This window comes from Rhinoderma darwinii, chromosome 13, assembly GCF_050947455.1.
Source record: "Rhinoderma darwinii isolate aRhiDar2 chromosome 13, aRhiDar2.hap1, whole genome shotgun sequence".
Classification (NCBI taxonomy): domain Eukaryota; kingdom Metazoa; phylum Chordata; class Amphibia; order Anura; family Rhinodermatidae; genus Rhinoderma; species Rhinoderma darwinii.
Genome location: NC_134699.1, coordinates 29,672,663 through 29,693,288, shown reverse-complemented (window position 1 = coordinate 29,693,288; position 20,626 = coordinate 29,672,663). Strand labels below are relative to the sequence as shown.

Here is a 20,626-nt window from a genome sequence, read left to right as displayed (position 1 = left end):
CAAAAAGTTCAACCTTGGTCTCATCAGACCATAACACGTTTTCCCACATGCTTTTGGCAGACTAGATGTAGGTCTTTGCAAAACATAGCCGGGCTTGGATGTTTTTCTTTGTTAGAAAAGGCTTCCGTCTTACCCCACAGCCCAAGACATATGAAGAATACGGGAGATTGTTGTCACCTGCACTACACAACCAGTACCTGCCAGAAAGTCCTGAAGCTCCTTTAATGTTGCTGTAGGCCTCTTGGTAGCCTCCCGGACCAATTTTCGTCTTGTCTTTTCATCAAGTTTTGAGGCACGTCCAGTTCTTGGTAATGTCACTGTTGTGCCAAATGTAATCCACTTCTTGATGACCGTCTTCACTGTGTTCCATGGTATATCTAATGCCTTGGAAATTCTTTGGTACCCTTCTCCTGACTGATGCCTTTCAACTATCAGATTCCATTGATGTGTTGTGCGCTCTTTACTGACCATGGCTTTTGCTGTCACATGCAACAAGGAAAATGTCAGGAAAATCCTAATAGAACATCTGAACTTTATATGGGGTTGCTCAGAATCACTTTAAATAATGGCAGCTGTGCACTGACTACTATTTAACATGAGTTTGAATGTGATTGGCTAATTCTGAACACAACCACATCCCCAATTATAAGAGGGTCTTCACACTTATGCAACCACATTATTGTAGTTTTGTTATTTTTATTATTCCCCTCTAATTGATTTCAGTTTGTTTTTCAATGTATTTGTACAGATTATGGGTCACATTAAAGGTGGAAAAAGTTCTGAAATTATTCATCTTATACTGATTTTTTGACATGACAAATACCTGGCATTTTAACAGGGGTGTGTGGACTGTTTATATCCATTGTAGATGGGAGAATTCAGGCTACTGAGTAAGGGTCATTTTACAATCGGAGATAAATTTATAAAAACAACTGCCGATCAATGATATAGTGAGTCATTAATGTTTGAAAGACATGCATTAATATGTAACAATAATAAGATGTTTTTATTGTAATTTTGAGATCGCTTGACTTTGCTTATTTGAGCATTCACCACTACTCGGCCAACATTTTCCACAAGTATTGCCTCATCTGCTAATGACTAGAAGATACCTGTTTACACAAGGGGATGTAATGCCAACAATCTATAGTTTTTAGGTCATCGTAAAAGATTCAATCAACGACAAAGGAGCAATTTATGATATTAAAATATTTTACACGATAATCGCCCCGTGTAAAAGGACCTTAACCCCTTCACAACTGCCATACGGTTATATACGTTCTAACTGCCGATGCCCCGTGAAGTTAGCCCGTGTATAAAAGTTGACAGCCTGAAACGGGTTTAATGAGTGCAGTGCTACTTCAGTGTGAGCAGCACTGCACTCTCATGTCGACCGGGGCTTTGAGAGCCCCGGAATACAGCCCCCCACCATAGATAGTGCCACCCACAACACCCTGTAGGCAGTGCAAAACCCTCTGTAGATAGCGCCACCTAAGCTCCCTCCAGCATTGGAATCCCTGGCCAGCGCTCTACATCCCCGCAGTAGATAGTGCCACCCCCCTGTAGATAGCATCCCCCCGCTGGAGATAGCATCACACCCACCACTGAAGATAACGCCACCTGAACTGAGTCTGGGAGCAGAATACCTGGTGTCAGATCGCACTGGCTGGGGATTCCGCTTCTAGAGAGAGCCCCTGACGTCACTGTCCATTTGGCTCTCTCTAGGACTGGAATCCCCGGCCGACACTTTGGCCGGGGATTCCGCTACTGGAGAAGCCCCTGGTATCACTATCCATATATGGACAATGACGTCAGCGGCTCTCTCTAGGAGCAGAATCCCCAGTGTCAGATCTCTCTGTGCCAGGGATTCCGACACTGGAGAAGCCCCTTGTGTCACTATCCATATATGGACAGTGGCGTCAGGGGCTACTCCTGGAGCGAAATCCGCGCTCTGGCAGAGGATTCCGCTTTTAGAGTTAACCCCTGACGTCACTGTCCATATATGGACAGAGACATCAGGGGCTTCCTGTAGGAGCGGAATTTTCGGCCAGAGGGATTCCGCTCCTACAGGGAGCTACAGTGGTGCTATTTACAGGAAGGGGGTGACATTTATGGGGGGGGGGGGGTCTGGCTCTATCTGCAGCAGGGATATTGCTAAATACAGGGTGATGTCGCTATCTACAGTGGGTGGCGCTATTTACAGGGGGTGTGGTGCTATCTACAGGGGGTGCTATATACAGGGGGTGTGGCACTATCTACATGGTTACTGTGGCATTATATTGGCACTATCTACAGGGGACACTGTGGCACTATCCACCTTTGCACTGTGTGTGGCACTATGTGGGCATTATCTACAGGGAAAACTGTGGCTCTATGTGGGCAATGTGGCACTATTTACAGTGGGCACTATCTATGTGGGCACTGGTACTATCTATGTGGGCAATGTGCCACTATATACAGTGGTATTGCATCACTATCTACATGGGCACTGTGGTGTTTTCAGGGGGTTGGGACAAAAAACCCTAACAAATAAAATTCATCAATTTTTTAACATGCATGAAAAACGGATGGCAAATGGCAGTAAAAACGGTCAAAGAGCCGGGAAATGGATTTAAATTTTGAGACACATTGATGCAAAACAGCCATGAAAAACTGACAGTTGATTTGTTGTTGACTGCCCTTTTTTTTCACGGTCTTGTGTATATAGCCCTCTTCACTCTCCCCTCACAGCGATCCAGGGTGACGGAGAGAGAAGAGGACTAATTGTTACAGAGCTCTACAGTGTAGATAGATAGATAGATAGATAGATAGATAGATAGATAGATAGATAGATAGATAGATAGATAGATAGATAGATAGATAGATAGATAGATAGATAGATAGATAGATAGATATAGACAGACAGACAGACAGACAGACAGACAGACAGATAGATAGACAGACAGACAGACAGACAGATAGATAGATAGATAGATAGATAGATAGATAGATAGATAGATAGATAGATAGATAGATAGAAAAAAATTACAAAAAATTTTTTTTACATTTTCTTTTTTTGTCTGCACATAATAAAAATTAAAAACATTGAATTGATTAAACTAATCTAGAAAATGAAAGCCTCATAAGTCTTGTAAAAAAAAAAAAACAAAGTAAAAATAGTTGTGATATTCAAAGCAGTTCAAAAATGGAAAATTTGACCTGGACATGGGGCATCAATAACCCTTGGTCATGAAAGGGTTAAGTAGCTAAGTGGGTGACGGAGGACTTGAGGTTGTGAATTTATGATCCAGACTATGGTCATTTTGCTTATAAGTCTTCCCTACTGTACGTCTTTAGTTCTTTCTTCCCTTTTTTCCGAGTAAGCTCAAGATTTTCCACTAAAATGAATGATCCTGTGATCAAGGTCTCCAATTTCCTGCTGAAATGTCGTAGATATATATATATACGGTATATATAAAAAAAGGTTTTACTTCGAAGTGATGTAAAATATGCATTTGCAATAGATTTCTAGCATTGGATAAGATCTTTTTAGACTTTGGAAAAAATGTTATTGCCAAAATAGTTTCTAAGAATGCTTTCAATTAAAATCATCCATGTTATCCTCTTCAAACTGGGAACTAAGCCCACTTCAGTATGGATTTCTGCTATTTTCTGAATTCCCCTCCCTCCTTGTCATTGTTACGCAACACTTCTGAATTTTAGAAAATGTATTCCGTGTGTTTGAAGGGCGTCTTTCTTCTTCCTTAGCCCATATTCTTTCCTCGCTATCATGAACCTGAAGGCTGTGCTCATTCTCTTGGCTGTGGCATTGGTAACTATCTTGGCACTGGTTTCTGTCTTACTATCAGGAGCAGGAAAGTCTACACAAAGCTGTTCTTCTCAACCGCAACAAGGAAATCTTAAATCCAATGTGGCACAACAGAAAAGTGACAAAGGCTCAATATTTTCAGACCTGACACCGGAAGAGTTCTCTGCCACTGTTGACTACCTGAAAAAAAATCTAGACGAGAAATTTGTCATTGCAGCTGATGCAAAACCTACAGAAAATTGTATTTACTACGTTGATATTAAATACCCCCCAAAGAATAAGGTTCTAGATTACTTAGATCAAGGGGGAGAGAAACCTAAACGGGAAGCTCTTGCTGTTGTCTTCTTTGGAGCTCAAGAGGAACCTAACATTACAGAATATGTGGTCGGTCCGCTTCCCATTCCATCATACTACCATGACATCACTTTGGAAAAATATAAAGAAAAACTTCCTTACCACCGCCGACCTGTAATTGGTAAGGAGTATGTTGATGCTTATGATTTAGTATATCAAACAGAATTTTCTACGGCACCACAGTTCTTAAAAGCCCTTGGTTATGATGGATCCAATTTTGCTGCTCTTACGACAGTCCCAAGAGGTTTCAAATCTGGAGATAGAAGCACCTGGTTTGTTTTATTTCTTAAAGTCAAAGAAAGCTGTTTTTCGGTACATCCAGTTGGACTGGAGATACTTCTTGACCACAAGAGTCTGGATGTCTCAAAGTGGAAAGTGACAAAAGTCTTCTATAATGGTGCTTACTTCTCAAACATGGCCAATCTGGAGAAGCAGTTCAATGCTGGGGAAGTGGAGGTGATAAAACTCAAAGAAGTTAAACCAGAAAATGATATTGGTTCTATGTATCCAAAAGTTCATCCTCAACCGGGAGCACCATTGCAATTCAATCCAGCTGGTGATCGGTACACAGTTCGCAAAAACCAGGTTACTTTCCTATCATGGAGCTTTACATATGGCATAAATGTCAACTCTGGTCTCCGTCTTTTTGATATCCGATTTAACAATGAACGTATTGCCTATGAAATTAGTTCTCAAGAGGCAATAGCAATTTATGGATCTAATGCACCAGGAGGGATGATCACCAGATACCTGGATGGTAGCTTTGGCATTGGAAGATTCTCATTCGAATTAGTACGGGGCATTGATTGTCCTTATCTTTCCACTTATATTGATGCTCATTATCTAATGGAATCTGAGGCTCCTGAAACGACTAAGAATGCCATATGCATTTTTGAACAAAACTTGGGTGTACCCCTTCGACGACACTATTCCAATATGCACTCCATGTATTATGGAGGACTGGCCAGCACTGTTTTGATTGTCCGGGCCGCTTCTACCCTCATTAATTATGATTATATTTGGGATTTCATCTTCTATCAAAATGGAGTCATTGAGGCCAAGATGCATGCCACAGGATATATCAGCTCTTCATTCTACTTTGCTGATGGAAAAGAGTATGGGTCAAGGGTTGGTGAACATACATTGGGAACACTTCACACCCATTTTATAAATTACAAGGTGGATATGGATGTTGGAGGTAAGGCATATTTATCAAAAGTTTTAATGTATTATGGAATGTTGGGTTAGTAATTCATTCATGGAATAATCTATAGATTTACATATGTGATTAATAAGTTAATGAATGAGTGTGTAAATACTGTAAAGTTTAAACTGGCCATAAGTGGTTAAATAAAACAGATTCAGCAACTTAAAGAGGTTGTTCATTTTTGATAATTCCTTTTTGTTAAATGGGTCAGACAAAAAATAATATGATCAAAGGGTGTCCTGCAACGGCGAACTTTAGCAATCTGCTGTAATCTGTGGGGAACCTAAGGGTTCAATGACTTTATCGGGATCTTCAGAAGCTGTGGAGCAACTGAGGACACACCATGGGCCAGGCACTTGATGGACTATCAGGTCATTTCCTGTTAATGCAGCACGAGACTATTTTTTTGTATGCTGATTATCCGGATTTAAAACCCATGATAGTCCAAGAAGCATAAGTAATATTATCAGGAAATTATCAAAACCGCAGAAATAAGCAGAGGAAGTTGTGTTAATTAATGTGTAACCCAGTCATTGTGCAACATTGGAAGATAACATTAATTTATTTATCTTAATAGGAATTGACAATTCAATTATGACTCAGGATATGAAGTTTAATCCTGTAAACATACCATGGCAACCAGACGTCAAGATACTGCGGCCAAAGGTGGTACGAGAAGTATTAGAGACGGAGAACCAAGCAGCATTTGAGTTGAACACCAAGACGCCCCGTTATATCCACTTCACAAGCAACACAACAAACAAATGGGGTCATCCTCGTTCCTACAGGGTCCAGATAGTCAGCTTTGCTGGAGACTTTTTACCAGAGGAAAGTCCAGTTGAGGAAGCAATGGGATGGGCCAGGTGAGATTTTTTTTCCCCTTTGATGGGAAATAATATCATAGCAAACAATAATGTAGGTATGTACTTTCTCTAGGTGGAAATCAACCGTAGGACTACTTTGTTGTTGTTCAATTAGCAATCCCCTAACATGATGTTATGCTCAAAATCCCTCCTGTAAGCTTATTGAAAGAGGATCTGAATGCAGCTTACCTGCTGCCTGAATAATACCATTCCCAGACGACCAGTCTACTGATGGATTCATAAGAAAGCCAGGGGCCAGTAACGTAGCTAGCGGGTGGGGCAGCAGGTCGATGGCTCCTGGCCTACTGAGATGGTGGGGCCCAGGGCCGGTCCCACAGCGGGTGATGTGTCCTGGCTTTAACTGCATCTGCGTTTGTATCTGTGTAATGCCAGGTCCAGCTGTGAGCGGCTCGATGCAGACAGGCGCGTTGTAGTGACGTCATCACCCCTGTCTGCGCAGAGCCACACACTGCACAGAGCGGGGGAGCAGAGGGATCTCCTGCACTCATCATGGGAATAGGGATAGATAAATATTTATTTTATTATTTTTTTATTAGGCATTATGGGGCATTATACTGTGTTGTGGCAGCTAAGGGGGCATTATACTGGTTATGGGGGAGCTGCAATAGGGAAGTATACTATAGGGGGCATTTTTGGGGGCATTATACTTTATGGGGGCAGCTATGGGGGCATTTTACTTTATGGGGCAGCTATCGGGGCATTATTCTGCATCGGGCAGCTGTGGGGGCATTATACTTTATGGGGCTGCTATGGGGGCATTATATTGTATGAAGGCAGCTATGGGGGCATTATACTGTATTGGGAAGATATGGGGGCATTATACTGTATGGGGCAGCTATGGGGCATTATACGGTATGGGGCAGCTATGGGGGCATAAAACTGTATGGGGAAACTATAGGGGAATTATACTTTGTGGGGCAGCTATGGGGGGCATTATACTGTGTGGTACGCACTATGAGGGCATTATACTGTGTAGGGGCAGATACTTGGGCATTATACTGTATGTGGGCAGCTATGGGGCATTATACTGTGTGGGAGGCACTATAGGGGCATTATACAATGTGGAGCACACTAAGGGGTCATTATACTGTGTGGGGCCCCACTGGGTTGGGGCCCACTCAGATGTGTTTCACCCCCCTGTGCTAAACCCCTGGCTACACCTCTACCAGGGGCTATTTGAATTTCTGCCATAGACCTGTAATACACTATACACCATTCAGCCAAACATTTAGTCTGCTTTCACACGGGCGTAATATGGGTGCACCCGAACTTCCCACTTTTCGTCAGAACCAGAGTTAGAGCACCATAAGAGTCTATGGTGCTCTAATTCCTGTTCTTTTGAACAGCGGGAGTCAAGGGTGATGCGTCCGTAATATGTCAGCGCAAAAAAGAAAAGTAGCCTTTTTACATTTTAGAACACACAGTCCATCACAGCTTGCTGCGTTTGGGGCTGCGTAGCTGCAGAGTGTCCATGCTGACCACAGTCCACTGCCCAAAGCACCTAAAATGGGCACATGAGAATCAGAACTGGACCATGAAGTAATAGAAGAAGGTGGCCTGGTCTGATGAATCATGTGAACGGCCTAATTCTTACCTGGGTAAGAGATGGCACCAGAATGCTCTATGGGAAGAAGACAAGCCGGTGGAGGAAGTGTGATGCTCTGGGTAACCTTAGGTCCTGGCATTCATGTGGATGTTACTTTGAAATGTACCACCTACCTGAATATTGCTCCAAATCAAGTACACCCCTTCATGGCAACAGTATTCTCTAATGGCAGTGGCCTCTTTTAGCAGCAAAATGCGTCCAACCACACTTCAAAAATTGTTCAGGAATGGCTTGAGGAACATAACAAAGAGTTCAAGGCCCCAAAATTCACATTCATTAATGTTCTGGTGCCAAATACCACAGAACACCTTCAGGGGTCTTGTGAAGTCCATGCCTCAATGGCACAGAGCTGTTTTGGCGGAACGTGGGGACCTAAACAATGTTAGGCAGGTGGTTTTAAAAGGGTTGACCACTCTATATATAATCTTGACTAAAGTGTGGGAGAGGAAGATACATCCAACTTATTAATAATCGGGGAGGGACCTAAACAATATAAGCAAGTTGTTTTAATGGTATGGCTGAGCGGTGTAAATCAACATACATCTTACAGTTGGAGTGAATCTTACAATAACAACATATTAGAAGATTGTTTTTATACTCCAAGATCGTCTATGCAGTTGCCAGGAAAAATCCGTCCGGAGCCATCAGGAGACAAAGTGGCATGGCACTTTCCATGGTTCTAGTGATTGGTGGGGGTCACATCAGTTAAACCCTGTCAGTTGGAAATTGGTGTCATATCCTAGCACTACCAAAGCCTGCGATGAGCCCAACACTTTAAGGGTTCATGCATACTTATTACGAATCTGTCTTGTACTACAAAGTCCTAATGATAACCCATGTATAAGCTGTAATGGAGACTATAATGGTTGCAACCCATCATTGATATAAGTAATGGTGGAATAGAATTTTAACTACCTGTAGAAGGATGCATTTTCAGGACTGGTGATTTTAGTTTAGGGGTAAATGCACTAAATATTGTCTGTCATTATAATTATCTATATACTCATGACTTTGGTGGACTGCAATGTTTATGCTCCATTATAGCACACCTCCAAATTCACAAAAGCAAAAAAATAATAATAAATGAGCAATGAACTTGTGATTCATTTATAAGACAAATATTTTAACCATGTGAATATCTTTTCCACTATCTCATTATTTTTAAGATACAAGTTAGCAGTGACCAAACGTAAGGATGAAGAGCCTGAAAGTAGTTCCATCTACAATCAGAATGATCCTTGGAGTCCTAGTGTGACCTTCTCTAAGTTTATAAATAATGAGAATATAGAAAACCAGGTGAGGCAAAATTAACATGTGGGGCAAATAACATGAATATGGTACCATATGAATCCTTCTTCTGCGGGAACCTAAATAGGCACTTCAGGTTGAGCGTTATGGTGACTAGAGTTTTTTTTATTGAGTTCCATAAAGGTCTGAATGATACAAGGAAACACAACAAAAGGTAACGTACATGCTTAAAAGTATGGAGAAAAAGAGATCAATTTATAAGGGTTAAACGAAACATATATGAGAATGGGGGGTAAATAATAACATACTGTCTATGCTTAAACATCTATTTTTGGTCTATGTGCAGAGGGGCTCCATTTCTTTATAGCGGTCAATAATATTTTTTCTAATGATCATTCCCATTATCCCCCTTTAAAATATACAGAACAAAGATGGAGTGGTAAATCATAAAGTAAATAAGACCATATACATTTCTGTAAATTAATCAATATAAGGGTGCTTTTGAAGTATATGAACACCTTTGTAACCAGTGTTAGTATTGCTAACAATCTTGATTTGAAATATCCTGCCGTTTTGTGTATACAGCTTATATAATACAGAGACTGCAAGACTGTGTGTAGTCTGATCCTGCAGTCATGTTTTGACAAGAAGAGGTGGCAGGGAGTTTCACAGGATTTCAGGATAAGACTACACATAAGGTTTGTTTGTAGTCTGTAACCATGGAGACAAATAGGTATGCATAAGAGCTGTAGGCACAAAACCACCTACATTCCTAGTTTAACCCTCTTCATAAATGTAATTTGCATATGCACCTTATACACTTCTTGTGAAGAAAATAATCCTATTTGTAGTCCAACCAGTTGTCTCTCTCCCCTTAGGACTTGGTTGCCTGGATCACAGTTGGGTTCCTTCACATTCCACACTCCGAGGACCTTCCAAACACGGCTACTCCCGGCAACGCTGTGGGATTTTTTCTCAGACCCTACAATTATTTTGACATAGATCCTTCTGTGAATTCACCAGATGCAGTTTATTTCCAGAGTGAACAGGACTATGGGTCTTGTCAAGTGAACCAAATTGCCTGCTTATCTAAAACATCATCCTGTGCCCCCAAGATTCCTCCTTTCACTTATGAAGGCTTCAAGAATCTTGTGAATTTATAACGAAAGCTCTTACTGTAAGTAATATGAGTAATTCCCTAATACTTATGATCATATAAAGGTCTGTATAAGTGTGGTTTTATAAAAAAAAACACATGCAGTTTGTATAATAATGAACATCTATTAAAGGAAGCGACATGATAATCACGTTTGAGAATAATTCATCATAACTGATTAATACAGCAGTTAAACAATATTAATATTTGGGAGTAAAATACTATAACATTTATAATTCTATATTTTACCATTTTGAGAGTTCCCCATGGATTTATTAAAGAGGGCTGTTTTCTCAGAATACGGACCCTGGGGTGATCAGCTCCCGAAACCCCCGGCAAAAAGCTGATTTTGCCAGGGGAGCCGCAGCCAGACCAGAATTTCCCTTGCATCGACCTCTGCGGGAGAAATAAATGTAGTAGTCCATGGCGGCTATTCAGATGAATGGTCGTCCTTTTAATACAAATACAACTCGAGTCCGGCAGAACAGTAGCCACTCTCCATTCTCGCTCATAGAGGAGGATGCCGAGCAGGGGACGCCCCTCTATAATGTCCATATGCCCTTATTAGACACATGGACAGGGTTTCTTTTTTTTATGAGACAAGCCCTTTAATCTAGTAACTGAAGAACAAATGTAGTGATCCCAGAATAATGGTCAATGATGGACAAGCGGACTGACAGAGGGGCTACAAACCAGCCCATATATTGCTTTTAAGATGCAATGCACATGCCATGCACAAAGCCTATATGGTGGCACACAGAGTCCCTGTGATTCTGGACCCCTAGACACACTGTGTGGTGCCTTCTTATTTAGAATACCATCTCTGCTACAGCCTCCGAATGTCTTTGTAATGACGGGGGTGGGGAGACAGACAAGTGAGCCCTAATCTACCCACCACTCAGTCCCTGCCTACTTGCAACGACCCGCCCTAGGCGACGGGGTACAACTGGGCGACAGTCCCTACGCTCAATAAGTGCACGACAGACAAACAGACAAGGGTACACAGAGCTAGGGGGAGAAAGGGGCAGTTGCCCACGGCAACACCGTGAGCAACAAGAGAAGTGAACAAGCCGAGTCAAACCAGGAGAGTACGAGGTGCCAAACGCAGAGCAGAAGAGTAGTAAGCAAGCCGAGTCAAACCAGGAGTGTACCAGGTACCAAATGCAGAGCAGGAGAGTAGTCAGCAAGCCGGGGTCAATATGAAGCAAGGACAATGGTTCAAGAAGCTGCAGCAGGGCCAGGAAACCAAACGAGAAGAATCACAAGCAAAGGAGGAACAGGAAAGGCAGGAATAAATAGACAGAGGGCGGGAGCTAGCTCCGTCTGGCCAGGCTGTGATAGGTTCTCCCACTCCTAAGCCTGCCACCCTGAGTGGTGGAAGATGGAGTCAGTCTCACAGACATAGAAGCAGATGCAGACTGATTATCTATGGGCGTTAACCCCGAAGCTGTGCCTGGCAGATCCTTTACAGTAACCCCCCTTTTATGAGGGGCCACCGGACCCTTTCTAAGTGGACCTGGTTTACTGGGGAAACGAAGGTGAAACCTCCTGACCAATATCCCAGCGTGAACATCCCGAGCGGATACCCAAGTCCTCTCCTCAGGCCCGTATCCTCTCCAATGGACCAGGTACTGGAGGGAGCCTTGGACCATCCTGCTGTCCACAATCTTGGCCACCTCGAATTCTGCCCCCTCAGGGGTGAGAACAGGGACCGGAGGTTTCCTCGAGGGAGCCAAGGACGGGGAGCAGCGTTTAAGGAGGGAGGCATGGAACACGTCGTGTACACAAAAAGATGGGGGCAACTCCAGTCGGAAGGAGACAGGATTGAGGACTTCAATGACCTTGTACGGCCCTATAAACCGGGGAGCAAACTTCTTGAACGGGACCTTAAGGCGCAAATTTTTTGACGATAGCCACACCAGATCCCCGACCATAAACAAGGGGTTAGCAGAACGTTTTCTATCTGCCTGAGTTTTTTGTATGCTCTGGGACGCCTCTAGGTTCTTCTGAACCTGAGCCCAGACTGTGCACAGTTCTCGATGAAATTACCCTGCCTTAAGGTGCCAGTTTAGGTTGGGTCTGTCGAACGCCCTGAAAGATCTGCTAGTTAGTTATCCCTCTTCTGACTCCCTAGACCAGGTTATGGCTTTAGCGGTACGACTTGACCGACGTCTCAGGGAACGACGACTTGAACGTCTTGATGTTTTCTCCTCTGACTCCCCCATGATGCCTCCCGAGGTTCCGTTGCTTCGTTCCTCCCCGGAAGACTCGGAGGTACCTATGCAACTCGGGGCCTCCGTGTCCCCACAACAACGTAGAGATTTCCGCAGGAAGAATGGTCTCTGCTTCTACTGTGGGGATGACAAGCATCAAGTGAACAAGCCGAGTCAAACCAGGAGAGTACGAGGTGCCAAACGCAGAGCAGAAGAGTAGTAAACAAGCCGAGTCAAACCAGGAGTGTACGAGGTACCAAACGCAGAGCAGGAGAGTAGTCAGCAAGCCGAGGTAAATATGAAGCAAGGACAATGGTACAAGAAGCTGCAGCAGGGCCAGGAAACCAAACGAGAAGAATCACAAGCAAAGGAGGAACAGGAAAGGCAGGAATAAATAGACAGAGGGCGGGAGATAGCTCAGTCTGGCCAGGCTGTGATAGGTTCTCCCACTCCTAAGCCTGCCACCCTGAGTGGTGGAAGATGGAGTCAGTCTCACAGACATAGAAGCAGGTGCAGACTGATTATCTATGGGCGTTAACCCTGAAGCTGTGCCTGGCAGATCCTTTACAGTCTTCATATGAAATCTAAATCATATGCAGTTACTGTATGGCCCATAGACTACTATGTGGGCCATATATTGGCTCCATACAACTCAAAGGTTTATAGAGGGTAATACCAATTATAAGGCCCTCACTTATTAAAAAACATTCCTTCAAATTACTTTTATTGTGTTTCGCTTTGTAGAAACTCTGCTTGGGAACATATAATTATATTCACATCCATTTGAATTTAGGAATTACAATTTTTTTATAAAACAAATATTGATATAAAAATATCTCATGTACCGACAGTTTATCCACATAAAGTCAATTAATTAATAAAAGTTATTATTTAAAAAAAAAAAAATTTTTTGTTGATTTTGCTTTGTACATCTGCATTTTGTCTAAATGAATAGTCAGCCACTAGAAAAATACTTTTTTTTTCTTCTAGAAAATATGTATAATAAAATGGTTAAAAAATGCGTGATATGCTCAACTTCTGTTGATCTTGGTAGAGGCATAAGGCCCCATGCACACGACCGTAAAAACGCCCATAATTACGGGCCGTAATTACGGGCCCATGGACTTCTATTGGCCATGGTATCTTCCCATTTGCGTACGGGAAGGTGCCCGGGCCGTTGAAAAATATAGAACATGTCCTATTTCAGGCCATAATTACGGCACGGACAGGCCCATTGAAGTCTATGGGGCTCCCGTAATTACCGGTGGCTATGTGTGTGCATCCGTAATTACGGGAGCGTTGCTATGCGACATCAGGGGATTTCAATTTTTGAATAAAGAGAAGCAGAGAAAATGGCGTCTGAGCGATCATGTGACCCTTTTAAGGGGTTTGGACATGATTGTGACATAATTTCCAGCCCCCCTTTTTTTACAGGTCCGTAAATACAGGTGGAATACGGATGACAACGGACCCGTATTTACGGGCACGGGTCTGTAAATACGAGTTAAATATGTGTGACAAAGGACCCGTATTTATGGCAAGTATTTACGGGAGGGGAAAAATGCAGTCGTGTACATGGGGCCTAAGTTGTATGCTGCCTGAGACAACATCATTGCTATATAAATCTTAGTATTGGCGGCCTATTTTGCGGAAAGTATATATGTTCACTTACTGTAGGTCGACTATCTGATTTTACAAACCTTGTACATATATAATGGCCAATAAAAATGTAGTTGCAAACTCCTTAGATGTCTTCAATAAGAATTCTCCAGGTCCTCCCAAGGAACTTCTGAACCTCCACTTTCCCCTGTCTTGGTGTTACACATTCAAATGATTATGAGAGTACATCTCCACCCCCGAGGGAAAAGACATATTAACTAAAAAAGTGGAGCAGAACCTCCACATGGAATTAAATAAAGGTACGTCGGCAGTTTACACCAATGCCCCATCTCCAAGTCACACTCACAGTGGGCCAGGAAGCTGAGATATAGGGAGTTGTGAGTCCTCAAACTGTGGTGGCCACAGGTCATTTTCTTTGAACGCAACTAAAAAGGGAGATAGTCAAGTCAAAATCCCAGGTCACTCCGAAAACTCCACGTGAAACCTGCCAAACAGTCCCCAAATCTCATCTTCATGTGACATTGAGGTCAACCCTGAATTTTTAGGTTTTTGCCACTTTATAGAAATAAGGCACCATTCACACGTGCCTGATTTAAAACAGACTCCGGCGTGGATTCCATGCTGAACTCTGCATCAAATCCTTCAACAATCCACATTCAATGTATGCAAATTAGGTTTCCGCAACCCCGTTCACATGCTGAAAAAAAATCCACGCTGATTTTTGCCCGTAGCATGGTTAAAAAAAAGTCATCGAGAATAAGTGCTACTTATTCCCATGGATTCAGCACAGAAGAGCCAGAAGATTTCCACATGCGGATTAGCCCCATTGAATCCATGGCACATGAAACTGCACGTCTGGGTCAAATCCAACCGGTGTGAACATAGCCTGACAACGCTCTTGCTCATCCATATTCGTATAACAATCAGAGTCTCAGAGCTGTATCTAAATGCTGCAACGAATTCTATATATTACTAAGTGTATGACTAAACAAGATCCACATTGAAGAAACAAACAACTGCGTAGTTAACTACAAACGCTAAACTATTACCAGATGTGTGGAAGATTAAACTGCTCCAACAACATTATGCACTCATCTAGGTCAAATGTGAAACATGCAAACAAAAAATGCTGGAAATGGGCGCAATATGAGAAGTTCAAGTGCTGTGTAAAAAACTGAATAGCAGTTAGTTAAAGCTCTGTTCACACTAGTGTTGGGTTCTTTTCAGGGGCGTAACTAGGAAAGACTGGGCCCCATAGCAAACTTTTGACTGGGCCCCCCCCTCCCCTGGGTGTCACACAACCCCACCTTGTAGATAGTGCCTTTTTTACAGCCCCCCTGTAGATAACGCCATACAGCCCCCCCTGTAGATAATGCCATACAGCCCCCCTGTAGATAACATCATACAGCCCCCCCTGTAGATAACATCATACAGCCCCCCCTGTAGATAACGCCATACAGCCCCCTCTGTAGATAACACCATACAGACCCCCCCTGTAGATAACGCCATACAGCCCCCCCATAGGTAACGCTATACAGCCCCCTATAGGTAACGCTACACAGCCCCCTGTAGGTAACGCTATACAGCCCCCCCTATAGGTAACGCTATACAGCCCCCCTATAGGTAACGCTACACAGCCCCCCCTGTAGGTAACGCTATACAGCCCCCCCTGTAGGTAACGCTATGCAGGTCCCCCATAGGTAACGCTATACAGCCCCCCTGTAGGTAACGCTATACAGCCCCCCTGTAGGTAACGCTAAACAGCCCCCCCTGTAGGTAACGCCCTACAGCCCCCTGTAGGTAACGCTATAAAGCCCCCACTGTAGGTAACGCCATGCAGCCCCTTCCCCCCCAAAAAATCCAACCTATAGTGTGTCCTACAAAAGACATGTATCCCCTATCCACAGGATCTCCACAGGATAGGGGATAAATGTGTGATTGCTGGCAGCGATAGGGAGAACAGGGGACCGAAAGTCCCCCGAAGTTCTCCATGATTATCCTCTGACTTCCGGAGTCTGCGCAGCTCAATAAAAATGAAAGGAGCGCTGGTCACGCATGCGCACAAGCGCAAACGGCGCTCCATTCATTTCTACGGAGCTGCCGACACAGACCCCGGAAGTCCGAGGTTTGTGATGGAGAACTTCAGGGGACTTTCGGTCCCCTGTTCTCCTTACCGCTGCCAGCGATCACACATGTGTGGATAGGGGATACATGTCTTATGTAGGAACAACCCGTTTAATGGCAGAGCGGGGAGATACCTCCCTGCTCTGCCATAATGTTAAGTGGCGTCGCGCTGTAGCAGCCGTAGCGGCAGCTAGCGGAGCCTCCGGCCATGGTGGGGGCCCGTGCCGGTGGGCGACACGGGCCCCCACATGCCACGGGCCCCGTAGCAGCCGCTACGGCTGCTATAGCGGTAGTTACGCCACTGGTTCTTTTCCATTGACGTTCTAGGCCATGTTCACACAGGGTGGATACGCTGCGTAAAAGCACACAGCGTATCTGCCCTGGTCACCGCCTTCTGGCTGAAAAACCGCACCAAATTGTTGGGCAGTTTTTCTGATGGAATGTCCGCTGCGGTAATCCTCCACTTAAAAAAAAATGGATATTTACCATGGCGACGCCTCCCTCCGACATTCTGCAGCCCTGGGATGACATTTTATCCCATGTGACCACTGCAGCCTGTGATTGGCTGCAGCAGTCACATGGGACGAAATGTCATCATCCCAGGAGGCCGGCCTGGCCGAAGAAACAGAATTCTGGGTAAGGCCCCATGCACACAACCGTAAAAAATCGTGTGCTATTCGGTACTATTGGGCGCGGACACCTTTCCGTATCCCTACAGATAGGTGTCCATGCAGTAGAACCGTGCCGGGAATTATGGAGCATGTCTTACTTTTCGTATTTTACAGACGGCCGTGCTCCCATACTTTGTACGGGCCCGGCCGTGTTCATGAGGCCTAAGTATAAGATTTTTTGCGGGGGAATCGCTGCTATTTGTTGCAGCTTTTACCTCCTATTGAATTCAATGGGGAAAACACACAAAAAATAAGCAGCGATTAGGCAAATACAATGGACATGCTGCGGATTAAAAAACCGCAACACAGGTCAATTTCTGAGCTTTTTTTCCACTCACTATTTATGCAGCAGGTGGATGAGATTTATTCAAACAAAATGTGTTGCGGACAATGCGCTGTATTTATGCTACATGTGAACTTACCCCTAGTGTTTTGATGTCAAGAATAGCATCGTCTGCAATACTTTTCTTGCTGTCAAAAAATGGAAACCCAAAAGAAACTTGACGGAACACATTAAAACACAATGTGATCTATCAAGATTTGTTGGGATTAGTTTGATAACAGAACCGTCATAGCTGTCATGTCACCATTAAGAGCAGTCACACGGTTCCCCTATTTTCTTCTATCACCAAACACATCACAAGGTGCTTTGAAAACTTGTCCTGTGAATACTCGGCTGGTATGAGCAACCCCCAAATCATCTGAAAAATGGTCTCAATGTAGGTCTAATGGATGGACTTTAGCTGCATGAGTCTTGATACAGTTCTTGGCTTACAGGAAATATGACAATCCTGAGCCGGGTGGCCAAACCCAATTATAGTTTACAGATACCAGTACATACTCGTGGGGCACTTCATATAAGACAGCTCTGATCCAAATAATATTTCTACAGTCTACATCTACAACAACTGAACTCCATTCCTTATAACTCCATAAGCGATTCTTGTACGCAACTTTAAGAGTGATGAATTGTCAATGATGATCTTTAAGAGGAATTTCAAGGTGGAGAGGGGCTATAAAAAGACATCTCCTGCTGTGGAGGACTATGCTTTACATGGACAGCCCATTGATTTTAATGGGTAATGTGTAATGCTTCATTTCCCCTGTGGTGGCACTGCAGAGAAATTAAACATAATTGACTTGGGAGGTCTTAGCAGAAGGACAACCTGTGATCCGCTTCTAACATAAAGCGACAGCCCCTTTAAATAATAGGTTAACAGCAAAATCATATGGCCGACTTCTAGAAGTTTCAAACTTTCCTAAAATAGAAGAATATGTATTTCCAGCAGCTAGATCTAAAGTTAAAATATCTGTACCTAATATCTCCATGTAGGAATTCTCCATTCATACAAGTGCATGCTACTGTATTCCAATCATTTGGCCTTTTAATGATGTAATTTTTATTACAAGCAGCTACTATTCCCTGTCAAGTCCCTGAAGCGCTGGAAGTGAGACTTTATACTGCACCGTGTAACAGAACGGACATAAAGTACACTCAGCATTACCTGGTTTCTAAAAATAGTCTGCTCCAGGTGAGTAGTAAAGCTGCTCCCTAGGGCCCTCTTATGTGACTTCTCGGTACTGCAAGTGGTTTGGGAGATAATCACTGTAATTCTATTGGCCAATGTTTCCAATATTAAGTTATTTGTGACACTAAGAGGTGATGATTTAATATGTAGCTCACACGTCAAAAAGAATTTACAAAGCAGTACATCCCCCCATACCTTAGCATTTTGTTCACCATTGTGTAGAACCAGCAGATCATCCTGGCACCCTCCTGCAGTCCATGGAAATCTTTACAGAGCGCTTCCTCTATCTACTATAAGGTCTCTCTAACCTATTGGAGTAAATAAACCACTAAGTTGGTATAGTTTTATATTTTCTATAGAAACTCCATATTGGCTCATGGCATTGCTTAACTGGTTTCATCTGCAGCCTAGTGGTGAACTTTGGGGCCAAGAAGAGAACCATAATTCTGGCCAGAGGCTGAACTTTAGGTTTTTCCAGGAGTTAGGGCTAATGCAATTTTAGCTTTATATCTTCCGAAACCTATATTTAATTATTTCAGTTATTCATTGTGCTTCCCAGTGCCTAGTGTCCAACAACTCCTTGCACATTTAGTAACCTCAGGGTCAGAGCAGGTGCGAGACGTGCGCAGTTCTGGTCTACAGTTAACTCATGGGACTGTTATGCCTTCTAGGAAAATAATTCATATGAATAACAAGTCTCCACATCCTCTGTCAATGTATAACTACGAGTAAGCTGTATGCATAGTCAGCACCGGCCTTGGGATTTTTCAGAAACAAAGCACTAAATGACGCTCCATCTGTTTCCTATTGCATAGACAAACTCTTCACCCAGTGAATTATATGGAGTATGGCGTAGGCATGAGATGTTAACTAAGTGAATATAGTACAAATGAATGGGAAGACACAGTGCATGATATATTATAAAAACATATAAAAAAAAACATTTTATAATTGTGGTCATATTTGGTAACTATGATGGAATGCGTTTTTTTTTTTTTGTTTTTTTTTTAATGCTGATACTCTTTGTTCCCACAAAGTGATTAAAACTTGTTTTTGCTCAGGCATGTATTATATACAAGAGCCTACATGCCATTAAAGCCTATATATTAGAAGTTTTAGAAGGTAATGGTGCCTCTTTATGGAAGGCGCATCCACTGTGGGTACAGTGGGGACCCATATATTTTAATAGGTGCTCTATTATGGCTATATAGAGCTCGAAACGTGTGAAGAGCCTTAGTAAGGTCTGGTGCAAGAAATTAAAAAATACTAATAATGTCTGATATACAAATAAGAAATCTATGCAGGTCAATGGCAGGCAGTAGATTGCCTTCACCCTATACATCTCCCCACTCTGAGTGTGAGGCTGGCTCCTAGCATCATAGTTATGTACGATGCTAGGAGTCCCTGCCTCTCCGTGGAACTACTGTCCCGTACTGAAAACATGATTACAGTACGGGACAGTTGTCCCACAGCGAGGCAGGGACTCCTAGCGTCGTATGATGCTAGGAGCCCGGCTCCCTGCAGTGTGTTCGGTCCGGGACTTGCGGCCGAAATACGTTCCGTCCTTTACGGACCGAACATGCTGGTGTGAATCCAGCCTAAATGTTTAGGTGTGTGAGTGAATGTGTCTTTGAACATTATTATTTACTATGCTGATGGCTGTGTGTACCACTAGTTCCTGAGCAGAACTGTCAATCACATTGCAGTCCCACCCACACTGAGTTGCTCAGCACTGTAAACAATAAAAACACTAGTCAGCCTAGAGCTGACCTGGACATATGATGGTTGTTGGCCAAATGATCGTTTGGCGAACATCATGTCATGGTACTCTACTTGAAATCATATTCATTTTAACACAGAGCATGAGGAGGCCTCTGAGGGAATTTATACACTCCTGCCGTAAGAACACACTTGCTATGACAAGATGTAACACACAGAAATAGGAGCTAAGAAATCTGTCATACTAACGTAAAACATGATCCGTTTAGTGGGACCCAATCCCTATGGGGAAACTACTGCACAGTTTAAGGTTGACTTCAGACGCAACAGATATTTCTGCAAATCTGCAAGTGTTACATGTGGGGTCTGTTGCGGATTTTGTCAGAAATATTTCAGAGGATTGTATCCTATGCATTGCAAAGGGGGAAATCCATGACTGAATTGACATTCTGAGGATTTGAAAAGCCACAGCATGCCTTGAACTTCG

The 20,626-nt window shown here is 43.2% G+C and overlaps 2 protein-coding genes across 2 annotated transcripts in view; both read left to right on the top strand.

Moving 5' to 3' along the window:
* RPL27 (ribosomal protein L27) overlaps positions 1-20,626 on the top strand; it is a 397,834-nt gene that overhangs the window by 241,827 nt on the left and 135,381 nt on the right. The gene's annotated exons all lie outside the window — the stretch shown is intronic.
* LOC142665475 (amine oxidase [copper-containing] 3-like) lies at positions 3,720-10,411 on the top strand. Its single transcript, XM_075845179.1, has 4 exons — positions 3,720-5,360; positions 5,947-6,232; positions 9,026-9,155; positions 9,986-10,411. Exons 1-4 carry the CDS (start codon positions 3,770-3,772, stop codon positions 10,268-10,270), a joined length of 2,292 nt encoding a protein of 763 aa, XP_075701294.1. The 5' UTR covers positions 3,720-3,769; the 3' UTR covers positions 10,271-10,411.

What these genes read in the sequence shown, in the direction of transcription:
- LOC142665475 (XM_075845179.1), top strand. Translation starts at nt 3,770, where the DNA reads ATGAACCTGAAGGCTGTGCTCATTCTCTTGGCTGTGGCATTGGTAACT. An exon ending in GGTGGATATGGATGTTGGAG is followed by an intron (nt 5,361 to 5,946) that starts GTAAGGCATATT and finishes TTATCTTAATAG; the next exon opens with GAATTGACAATTCAATTATG. An exon ending in GAAGCAATGGGATGGGCCAG is followed by an intron (nt 6,233 to 9,025) that starts GTGAGATTTTTT and finishes ATTATTTTTAAG; the next exon opens with ATACAAGTTAGCAGTGACCA.